The 12,852-nt window shown below is 37.5% G+C and overlaps 1 protein-coding gene across 1 annotated transcript in view; it reads left to right on the top strand.

Annotated features, from left to right (window-relative positions):
* Positions 1–12,852, top strand: part of LOC121740465 — a 50,733-nt gene that overhangs the window by 29,072 nt on the left and 8,809 nt on the right. Inside the window, exons 20-24 of the mRNA XM_042133160.1 lie at positions 575–695; positions 1,646–1,743; positions 3,535–3,735; positions 4,405–4,543; positions 7,850–8,077. Coding sequence (XP_041989094.1) covers positions 575–695; positions 1,646–1,743; positions 3,535–3,735; positions 4,405–4,543; positions 7,850–8,077 — 787 coding nt within the window. The remainder of the gene's footprint in view (positions 1–574; positions 696–1,645; positions 1,744–3,534; positions 3,736–4,404; positions 4,544–7,849; positions 8,078–12,852) is intronic.

The raw sequence follows: 12,852 nt of genomic DNA, 5'->3' as shown, positions 1-12,852 counted from the left end.
ACTTCCTCAACAACCCTAGTATTTTACCGAAGATTTCGGGGAAGGCTCCCCAATAAAGCGCATCACGTCGCCGCCAAGAAGTGATAATAGTGTGAATGTGAGAGTGTTGTGAGAATAAAATCCGTTGTCTGATTGCCATAACTATACGTGGGAGAGCCATGCTTCGGCACGAATGGGCCGGCTCGACCGGAGAAATACCACGTTCTCACAGAAAGCCGGCGTGAAACAGCGCTTGCGCTGTGTTTCGCCGAGTGAGTGAGTTTACCGGAGGCCCAATCCCCTACCCTATTCCTTTCCCTACCCTCCCCTATTCCCTTCCCTTCCCTCCCCTATTACCCTATTCCCTCTTAAAAGGCCGGCAACGCACTTGCAGCTCTTCTGATGCTGCGAGTGTCCATGGGCGACGGAAGTTGCTTTCCATCAGGTGACCCGTTTGCTCGTTTGCCCCCTTATTTCATAAAAAAAAAACAAGTTCAACTTAGCATGGAATTAGACGACGCTGTCATTAGTACACTGTCTAATTTGTGCTATTGTGTATTATTGTATGAGTATAATTATAGAATTGAATTTCCAGTCTGACATGGCGGAACCCGTTCGCGCAGCGTGCGGGCATGGCGCTGCATTCGCGAGTACAGCTGGAGGTGAACAGCCCGCGCGGCCGCGACGCCCACACCCTCGCGCCCGCCAACACTGATGTGAGGATGTTTGATTAATACTTATTTTTATTAAAAATATATTTGTACTATTAAATTCATCAGGAAACAAGCAGATAGGCCACCTGATAGTACGCGACTGTGTTACAAGGGTCAGAACGGGACCCTACAACAAGAAACAATAAAAACAAAATAATAGTTTAAATATAATCATAAAAATTCCCATACAACGAACATGATTATTTTTGCCTTTTTTTGCGATATTATTAACGGCAGCAGGTAGACACATAAATAAGTACTTAATTCATGAAATGCTCCTTTAAATTTGTTCTTACTTCAATTAATCTATAATATAAAAATGAGTCGCTGAATGTGTTGCTAAGCGCAAAACTCGAGAACGGTTGGACCGATTTCGCTAATTCTTTTTTTTTAATATTCCTTGAAGTACGAGGATGGTTCTTACGGAGAGAAAAATTCTAAAAAAAAAAACCTGAAAAAGTCTAAAAACAACACTTTTCTATAAAAGATTTGTGATAATACTTAAAAGTCAATTTGAACTTTAATACCATACGAAAAAGTTTGTGTTAGTGGAGAGGTTCCGGGAAGGCAAAACAATTGAGTGACGTATTATATAAAAATAAATCGGGTTTTCCTTCCTGACGCTATAATAACTCCAGAACGCACGAACCGATTTCCACGGTTTTGCATTCGTTGGAAAGGCCTCGGGCTCCGTGAGGTCAATAGAAAAAAAATCAGAAAAAACTTCAAGAGAAAAACAGGGAAAATCATTTTATGGCAAAACAACGTTTGCCGGGACAGCTAGTTAATTATAATTAAGGAGGCTCCCATACAAAAACACATTTTTTGCCTATTTTTGCTAAATAAATGGTATGGAAACTAACGGAACCCTTCGTGCGCGACTCCAACTAGCACTAGGCCGATTTTTAGGTGTTTTGAGGCTCTCCTATATTATATCAATAGATACATTTCAGATATCTGACGATGACGGTATATTCTTCGACTGCGAGCGCAAGATCTCCGGCGGTGAAGTGCTGGAGAAGTATCTCCTCTCCAAGTTCGTCAGCTACGAGTGAGTGTGCCTTAAGTGCTTCTTACACATGCAACTGCTTTGAAGGACTTACAAGATAATATAATACGTTTGTATGCAATTGGGGCATAAGCCTGGGCATAAGCAGGCACAAGCCTGATTTAAATCATTTTATCTCCTCTCTAAGATTGTCATACGAGTAAGTTTACCTAAATAACTCGTAACCAAATTGAAAACCTTTAAAAATACGTTTGAGAATAAATTTGAATTGGAACAACTTAATTTTAGCTCAGGAGTCAGGCTGCGTTCCTAATAGTATGTCCAAAGCATATCTCTACAATCTACTCTTCGACTACGTTGACTCTTCGAGTTACGGAACAGTGATTGTTTTCCGATGTTGAAAGTTTTCTTTTCATGTAGATATTGTTTGATATTTTCTTGGTTAAATTTCACAAATACCTACTAGGTAAGTACTTATACAAAACTTATATTAGTTTTCACTTTTCACTAATAAGTAATAGTAAATTTTTAATATAACATTACTTACTACTTAATAAAATAATCTGTACGTAATAGATCTCATTAAATTCAAAGCACTTCTTACTGTTTGAAAACCACTCGACTAACAAATCAATTAAAAAATATTTTATACTAACAATATCGTGAACGTATAAAATACTAAATACTTGATATAAGTTTAAAATAAATCTCTTTAAAGCGTTCTTCAAAATGAGCTTTATAAGTAGTTAAAAGCTTTTAAAACTTTCATAAGCTCTTGAAATGTAACTGAAATTAGTTTTTAATGGACAAAAAATATACTGGCAAGTTTATAACATTACGGTAAAATACATTGTTTAAACTTCACTACTATTTGAATCCGTAGTTAAGTATCTACATTTAGGGTAAAGCCAAACGAGCGTAATTTGTGAGTTGTGGCTCACAGAATTTCGGCTGGCAGGAATTCTGCTGCATTCAGTTTCATACAAAATTCCTGTTTGATTCACACGAGCGTAATTTTGTGAATCATGATCTGTATGAAAATATATTTACGCGACCGAAATTCTGCGACTCACAATTCACAGACTACGCTCGTTTGGCCTCACCCTCAAACGCTACAATATAATGTTTAGGTAAGCGTAGGTTTTCAATTAGTGCATGAAAAATCTTGCTGAAGAATTTCTGCATACATTATTTTAGAAGATATTCATGTTAATTGTTAAATCTTCACGCCCAAACCACTGAAGTAATTAAGGCATAAATATTGTTTGAGGCCCGATTTAGGGAAGTTAAAATATCGCAGTAAAATGTGCGAACTTCAGCGCAATGAATTCACGAGCAATAAGGATCAATTCACACCGGAATGGCAGAGGCGAGGCGAGCAGTTTCAGTGTCATATGATTTTAAACTTTATCTTCATTATTGTAATACGTAGTATCGCTTGAGAAATCTACGGCCGCCCGTGGACTGCTCGCCTCGCCTCTGCCATTCCGGAGTGAATTGAGCCTAAGTATTCATTGTAACAAATAATAATCTACAAAATATATTTTAAGATATTGCATAGCTTTTATTACGGGCTTTGAGTGCGACGACCGAATCAAGACATTCCGTAACGAAACACACCTAACAACCCTCACTCCGACCGGTGCGGCGTTGCCGTGCATCGTCTATAATATGTCGTTTTGGCTCAGCAGACTTCGTCACGGTGTTTGTGTGCAAGCGACTAGACGTATGCGAATCATAATTGCATAAGTTGATAAAAATGCTATGCGGTAGCTTTATCGCGGCAGTCCTCGAGTGCCACATGTATTTTTTACCCAATCATCATCATTCCAGCATCCTGCCCACCCACCAGTCCATCCTTAACAACATAGAGCGGTTCATCTCGTCGCCCGCGTGCGGCGTGATCGTGCCCCCGTCGCGGCCGGCGCTGGACGAGGACGAGGTGATCAGGGTGCGGCTCAGCCTGGGTGACGTCTCCTGGACCAGGGTGGACCGCATCGAGCTCAACTTCGGCTTCCTGCTGAGCTATTATAGGTAAGTACAGCTTTTACAGCATGACTGGTGAGACATGTTCAATACTCGAGGACTTGATATTTGGCTATTATAATTATTTGATAAAAAAAATAATATCAATAATAAATCACTGAGTAAATGTAGCTTAAAGTTAAATAATTATTTACCCAATGCATGGACATCGCGTGCGGGAAGGGTAGCGGCGCGGTGTTTCTTTGATGGCACACGCCGCCGCGCCGGCCGCATAGTATGCCTACTTGCCTAGCCGCGTAATTTACTAAGTGTCCATGATTCATTTATTTAAAGTGAAATTCAGACAAAAATTAAGTACCTTATTTTATTACTTAATTATAATTTGTATTTGTTACACAGTACACGCATCTTCAGGATCACTTACCGGAACCAATGGCACAAAAGCAACCGATTACGTGTCAACGTCAGGGTTAAATCAGACTGCAACGTGACGCGTAGATGCATTTCTAAGAATCGTCTGATTACTGATTTAGCAATAGCGTTTCCCCCGCGTATCGCCCCGCTCATTCCCTGCCCCACCAAAAAGACATAAAAATCGAACATTGCCCTACCCCTTCCATTTTTGCTAATCAATCTTAAGATTTTATCTAATTTAAGTACCATTTTATTGGACAAAGCACAAAATCACATTGTCTAATGTAGACATGACTTCCTTAGCCTAGTAGAACAAAACGAGGGAGTCTACCTGAAGATGGACTCCAGCACCATGATGCGCAGCGCCGGCCGCAACGTCAGCATCGACTGGCGGCTGTACGTCGAGCAGCCGCACGCCGGACCCGCCGATAGGTTCCTCAAGGTAAACGCAACGACTGCACACGCGGTTGAATGACAGACTATAATATATTAGGAATTTATAGCTCGTGATAATCATCGTGACCAAAACCAGACCCGCCGATAGGTTTCTGAAGGTAACCGTAATGACTGCAGACGCGGTTGAATGACAGACTATAATGTATAAGGAATTTATAGCTCTTAAGAGGATTCCACACCGCCCTTTTTTCCATACAAACGTTGTCCCCTGTTTCCTCCCTGGATAATGCTAGTAGAGTTATAATTTTTTTCCTGAATATCTACGGCCACTAATACAATGTCCCTATGTTTTCTTTTTTTTCATAATTTATTATTAAATAAGATATGAACGTTCAAAAACCCAAAAAAATGGCCAGATTTTCCACTGTGTTCAAACGTCCAGAAAACAGATTTGGCTAGATTATACAAAAAAAGCAAAACATAGGAACACAGCCCAAGCCTTTTTTTAATCTTTAATGAAAAAAGTACTTAAATCGGTTAAGTTTTGGAGAAGGAATCAGGGGACAACGAATCGTTGATTTTCTGGATTTTCTGCAGTTGTCTCTATCGCGTTCTGCGGTATAGGCTTGAGGTAAGGGAGACAGCTATAGATATTACACGTACTTTTTTTTCATTTCTCTAGCCCCTGTTGTATCCTCTTAATAATGATCGTAATCAAAACCACCCGCTGACAGGTTCCTCAAGGTAACCGCAACGACTGCACACTCGGTTGAATCAGAGACATTACGAGTTCATAGTGCTTATTGATACTGGCCCACATATCGTTTGTTTTATTTTTATCCGAAGCAAAAAGGAGGGTCATGATTTTGACTTGTATATCCACGTCGCTATGAATGTTCATCTGTTTCATTATAACTTCTAAACTAGTTGTCATAATTAGACAAAATATGTCTTTGGAAGACGGTGTGCCATATTTTCGAGCAGAAAAAATCATATGTATGAGAGTTATCGGACTATACTGTTGTATTTGTTTATTTTAATAATTTATTTATTTATTGCAATTAAATGTGGTATAAATAGGTCTTACAATATTACTTAAATGGATCCAACATTCTGCCTAATATAAGTAAGTGGCGTGCAAAATAATTTTAAATTGTATGGCATTAATATATTTGGTCGATGATAATGATACAATAGTTTCTCAAAAATCGGCTAAGTGCGAGTTAGAATCGTGCACGAAAAATTTCATTATAGAGCAAATAAAGAAAAAATGTGTTTTTGTATGGAAGCCCTTTAAATATTTTATTTATTTTGTTTTTAGTACAGTCATTTTGGGTAACTTTGAATTGCGATTTAACTTTGAATAATACAATAATGTATTGTTTTGTTCAAAGTTAAATCGCAATTCAAAGTTACCCAAAATGAGCTTATTTGTTGTTATAGCGGCAAAAGAGTTCTTTACAGCCTGAGACAGACAGACGAACAGACATCGAAGTTTGAGTAATAGGGTTTCGTTTTTACCCTTTGGGTACGGAACCCTAAAAGTAACTATGCATGTCTTGTTATTTCGTACATACATTGTACATTGTAACATACAACTTCTAATTAAGTTATATGTAGGTATTAGTGATGCAACGGAAGTGCCTTAGCGGAACCAGAAACGGAAGTGTAAATAATATGAAAAAAACAAATATACAAAATATATAAATAATTCTTTATTATTTTTATTAAGTATCAAATACAGCAAATCTAGATTAGAAATAGATATTTATGAAATCTATTATAGAAAACAATATTACAACTTTGCAACTGAACATATTTTTATTAATATTCAAAATTTAGTAGTGGCAAGTTACATTTTATAAAGCCGCCGTTATAAAAAATTAAAGCCGTAATAAAAATTAAAGCCGCCGTCGGTTTTAAACTTCCGTTATAAAAGTTGCGGAAACAGAAGCAGAAACGGATGTTGAAAATCGCGCGGAACTTCCGCACTTGCGGAAACAGAAACAGAGATCCGTTGCATCACTAGCTAGGTATGTAGCGAAAGGGGTATCAAATTGCTTTTCTCAACCAATTTAGCGAAGGTAATTTTAAGGTGTCAAGTTTTCGTGAAAACCCGAAACGCGGGCACCGCTATTACATAAAATCAATAAGATTACGGTGAGGGCACTTACCGACTTGCTACCGACAAAATTAATTGATGATCAAACTGTTAAAATATTTTTTGATTACAGGTAAGTAACAAAAAGCTTAGGTAAGAAACGCGTTGAATTGAAGAAAAATTAGAATAATTACAAAAATAGAAGAATAAAAGAACATTTAATCCCAATTGACAATATTCAATATCATCACAGTTTAGTTGATGTGATTTTTTGTTGAAACCATAAATTTAATCATTTAATATACCTAGCGGAACAGAGCAACAATCTCGAGCTGTCAAACGAAACCGAAATTGGTTTTCATCTGTGTGAAAAATATTATGTGTACGTATACACTTACACAAGCATGATTGAACATGAATTCTATGAGATTAAATTGTCAACGTGCGGCACGTGCCGACTGGATGTCAAAAAAAGAGTGCTGCTGTCATGTATCACACGTCTCTTTTTACCACGCAGTGTTACTGATAGTGACATCTCTCTTGCTCAGGCCTTTGTTTCTGTATTCCGCTAGGTATATTAACTTTATGGTTGAAGCAGTTGAAACATCATATAAATATAGGACACATTGCACTGGATATTGTGTACCTAATCCATAATTTAAGTTACTCCGTATCTACTTACTAAAATCTAAACTCCCAAACTAACTTTTGAATGTAATCTTGCCGTCTATTTGAATTATTAAAGCGCACGGCGCGGCGCCTTCAAATAATATTGTGTGTTGCCATTATCTTATTATATTGCCTCCGTGGTCTTGTGGTATAGAGCGCGGCTCTTGACTCGGAGGTCGTGGGTTCGATTCCCGCGTTTGAAACATGTTATTTCCAAGTTTGGTTAGGACAATGCAGGCCGATCACCTGATTGTCTGACAAGTAAGATTATCCATGCGTCGGATGGGCATGTAAAAAGTCGGTCCTGCGCCTGATCTCTCGCCAGTCGTGTCGGTTGTCGCACACACTTGGGCACTATAAAATTACTCCTGCGTAGCTGGCCTGGTTTCAATGAAACCGGCCACCGTCACCGAAACCGGTGTGGGAGCTATTATTATTATTATTATCTGTAGTTCTACGATGAGTTTAAAGCTATAGTATTTGTCGAAACTCGATACCGACTACGGGTCTATTGGCATAAAATGTTAAGTAATTCCTTTTTTTTAATAACGCAGCCATATTAAAAGTCGTACATTTTTCCAGCTGTGCTTCTCACTGCAAGACATAAGCCACGCCTCCGAGACGCAAGACATAGCTGCTCATCCCGCGTCGTACGAGGGCCGCACCACCATCGCGTACAGTGCGACCCCCGAGTTCCAGGACTGCAGCCATTCGGACGGCAGCCGCGTCACCATGTTTTACACCGGCACGCCGCAGAACGTGAACGGGGATATAGAGAGACTCGTCCGAGTGAACATACTGGGAGAGAAGGTGAGTTCGTTGAGAATATTAGGCAGCAAGTTCCAACAAGCTTAGCCTGACATAGTAGAAATGGAAAAAAAACAGAAATGCTGACAGACTTTACGGATAAGTGACAGATTTGCCAGGTCAATATGCGAAAGAATAAAAACAATAACAGATGTTAGGGACAAATGACTCTGTCAATATCTAGGTATTCTTCAAAAAGTTAATATACTTAGCGGGATAGAGCAACAATCTCGAGCTGTCAAACGAAACCGAAATTGGTTTTCATCTGTGTGAAAAATATGTGTACGTATACACTTACACAAACATGATTGAACATGAATTCTATGAGATTAAATTGTTAACGTGCGGCACGTGCCGACTGAACGTCAAAAAAAGAGTGCTGCTGTTATGTATCACACTTCTCTTTTTACCACGCAGTGTTACTGATAGTGCCATCAATCTTGCACAGGCCTTTGTTTCTCTACGAGTATACCGCTAGGTTAAAATGATTCTTTCGAAAAATTTTAAGGAATTGACCATTTTAAGGTCAAATACTAATATTAAGAAAGCATAAAACTGTGAATTTAGAACCATAATATTATGATCATGTAGTAAAGTTTAAATATCCAAGTTTTTTTTCAGACGAAAAGTTATCAATCATCATTAATTAATCTCAAAGAAAATGATTTATAATAATTAATTTTATACTGGTAATATTACTTAGCCTCGTAGCTTTTTACTAGTTAAACTATAAAACCACGTACCTAACTAATGGATCAGCTTAAAACGTAAGACGTTACACGATAATAATCAATATAAATGACACGATAGATACGACTTGTCGTATATCTATCGTCTAGATTCTGGAATCTAGATGTTTAAAGTTCTTTGCTTTTCTTTTCTATTTTCTGTGAGATATGATTTAAACTAAGAATAATAAAAACTAAGGAAACGTAACTCCTATACTGCAACCGTTTTGAATTTGGTTCCTTTTCGCACACTAAAATATCATAGCAATAGCAACGAAACACTAACACACTTTACGAAATAAAGCCGTTGACATTAACAATTATTGTCACTTCTATAATTCACGCACAATTGTGTACCGAATACATGCATAAAGTATGCATGTATTCGAATTTTGAGTCACATTTTGTAGACTAGTGGACAAATTTTTTGACATAGTTACAGTTCCTTAGTTTTTATTATTCGTAAATCGTAGGATTAACGGCCGTTCTCAATATTTGATCTATCTCTGGTTTTGCCCTACTAGAGATAGGAATAGCTCACAATTGACATAAAATATATGTCTCTAATGTCTAAGTACCTGGATGACCGAGGTTTGCTCGGTATAGCAAACACTCATTGACTTCGTGTTACTTAACAACGCCATCTGCTGGAATAGCTTTAGCTGTTGTTGTGTCGTTAAAGCAATTAGTTGCTGACAAAATAGTATTATTATTCGCCAATAGATGTCAGGGAGAGTCATATTTTTCAGTTTATCGATAAAACACGAATAAAAAGTCATTTTCTAAAAATGATTCCTAGCTAGATCGATTTATCGTCCCCGAAACCCCATATATATATATACACAAGAATTGCTCGTTTAAAGATATAAGACGTGAGTTATTCCTATCTCTAGTAGGGCAAAACCAGAGATAGATCAAATATTGGGAACGGCCGTTAAACGACTAGAATAGATTCAATCTATTTTTTTTTCCAAATGTTATGTGCCAAGGCCTCATCATTCAGAATTTTAGAGTGTCGACTATATTATGTTTAGAATTTTAGAGTGTCGACTGTTTGACTGTTTATACTATGTATAAACATATAAACAGTCGACTCTCTCAAATTCTGAATGATGGTTGACTGAAAAAAGAAACCAACAATTTGACGCACAACAAAATATGCTATTTGTTTTCACCCTTTTATTTGCACGAGTATTATTATAAAAATAACAAAACACTCCGAGTATTTGTTTGGCAAACAAAAATTAAAGAGATAATAATATTCTTTTATAAACCCCGCTTTTTATTGCTTTTAAACGAGAACTTTTTGACGTTTTGCACTAAAATCATGTTAGAATTAAATCCCCGGAGGGGATGAAACAAAAAAAAATAGAAACATCATCAAATATAAATTAAACTCAGTAGCATCGGTACATCAACCCTTCCCCTCCCCCTGAGGGGCTGTCCCCCTCTGCCGTCTGCTCGTGAAATGTTATCGTAGAAATAATAAGTGATATTAAAAAATATTTATGTTAGACCGGAGTACCGCTCCGGGCTGGCGGATTTTATTGTTTTTACTGTATTAAGTTGTATCGATGTAGTGGGTAGATTGAAATAACGCCGAAGACGGATCCGTCTAGAGGGTCCGCAATGTTAAATTAAATGTTTTGAAATGATCACAGTGAAGTGTTTTGGTACGGCCTACGCTAGAATTTAAGAGCCCATATGACCCTAACTTGACTACATACTTTAACCTAGATCTCAAAACCTGTAAGGTCTAGAAAACTGATTTGTTGACACAAGTAACTTCAGTTCATAAAGATTAAATGCTCAAGACGAAAACACGATTACTCAAAAAATGCTCGATAGTTTTTTTTTTACAAAAAACCTTGTTTTAGACACATTTTTGCTTGGATCTTCGAAGTTTGCTGTCTTTTCTTTAATATTTTTTAATATCTAAAAAGGTATTGATAAAACCTAAATTTGCTCAAAACACTTTTTCATAATCATTATAGTTCGTCTTTTATTCAAGTAAAACTAACTCGGCGATGATTCCGCGCCGTCCTTTTTCACCTGGCATATGAAAGACGGGCGTGAGTGTGAAGAGAGAAGGACGATGTTTGATTTTTAGAGTCAGGTGAGCTCTTAACGTCTGGCCTTTTGAGCCTTTTTGTTGCTTGCAAAAACAGTTAAATTATAATAGCATGACATTATAAAAGTTTATGTAAATAGTAATTTTAGTTGACCTACAAACAGCGATTAGGTTGGATACATAAATCGAAGAAACCATTGTTGTTTTTTCATCTATATTCTCACAATATCATCAATCATTCGATTTATGAATAGTTGTGTGTACAAATATATCTATGTATGTACACGTGGGTGGAATATCTATTATCTATTATCTATTATACTTATAATAAAATCGTAGAGGTAAAATTTTTGTACATTGAAAATGAACTTGAAAAAACGAGTCAGGGGCGTGTTAGAAGAGTAATGGAACTCATTTTAACTGTTTTTGAAATTTTGTTTCTCTGTCTGTTTGTCTGTTTGTACAGGCTAATCTCTGAATCCGTTGGACCGATTTCAATGAAATTTGACATGATGATACCTTATATCCCTGGTCAACATCTTAGATACTTTTTTTTAACCGACTTTCAAAAAAGGAGAAGTTAATGTTTACTTTGCTCTTTGTGGTCAGATTTTCAAAATTATTTTTTTTGTATAGATTACCCAAATCAGAACATGGTCATGTTTACAATAAAATCGGCCAAGTGCGAGTCAGACTCTGGCACGTACCACAATTTTTTTTTAATGACAGAAGGGGGCAAATGAGCAAACCGATCACCTGATGGAAAACAACTTCCGTCGCCCATGGACACTCGCACCATCAGAAGAGCTGCAGGTGCGTTGCCGGCCTTTTAAGAGGCCGGCAACGCATGGGTAATAGGGAAGAGTATCGATGGGAAGGGAAGGGAATAGGGGAGGATAAGGAAGGGAATTGGGCCTCCGGTAAACTCACTCACTCGGCGAAACGCAGCGCAAGCGCTGTTTCACGCCGGTTTTCTGTGAGAACGTGGTATTTCTCCGGTTGAGCCGGCCCATCCGTGCCGAAGCATGGCTCTCCCACGTATAAAGCATGGCTCTCCCACGTATAGCATGGAGAAAAAATAGGCCAAAAATTGTGTTTTTGTATGAGAGCCCCCCTTAAATTTTAATTATATTCTAATTGTATTATTAATTATTAAAGTACACATATAATTAAGGATTCTGTGAAAATTTCAATTGCCTACCAGTTGTCATTATTAATATCGAGCAAAAAAGGCCAAAAAAATCGTGTTTTTTTGTATGGGAGCCCTCCTTTAGTATTAATTTTATTTTATTTTCAGTATTTGTTGTTATAGCGGCAACATATATACATAATATGTAAAAATTTCAGAACTCTAGCTATAAAGGTTCTTGAGATACAGCCTGGAGAAAACAGACGGACAGACAACGAAGTCTTAGTAATAGGGTCCCGTTTTTACCCTTTGGGTACGGAACCCTAAAAACGGTGACTTGATAAGTAATGAAATTGAAGGAACTCCTCGAAATTTACAACGACAACCAAAGTGATTACCAATTCTAGCAAAGGTCGATCTTTAAAACTTTTCCTAATATTCGTAAACGATTATCCAAACCCTGGACTGACCACTGCGTATCTCAATTCGTTACCGGCAATGGAAATTTTAAAGTCAAACTTTACGGATCTAAGCTACTAGCATCGGTGGAGCACATAGGTAGAAAATTATGTACAAGTTACGACCGAAGACAGTATGTTTGAATAAACCTCTCATCATGTTCTCTGGTAGAGTTTTTTCTGCCAAGACGAAAGAACTACAATGCTAGACAACCTACAGTGTAAATCTGATGTCGCATACTACGGTGATATCGTGGACAGCGCTATAGGAACTTAATGCCTTCAAGCGTTTTTGTCACAATTATTATTGGCAACAGCCTAACACAACAAATTCCAATTTGTTTCCCTTCGAAGAAAGGATTTTTCAAAACGATAAGTATCTGAGGTTCAAG

Source organism: Aricia agestis, chromosome 3 (genome assembly GCF_905147365.1).
Source record: "Aricia agestis chromosome 3, ilAriAges1.1, whole genome shotgun sequence".
In the NCBI taxonomy this organism is placed as follows: Eukaryota; Metazoa; Arthropoda; class Insecta; order Lepidoptera; family Lycaenidae; genus Aricia; species Aricia agestis.
This window is presented reverse-complemented; position numbering and strand designations above follow the sequence as displayed.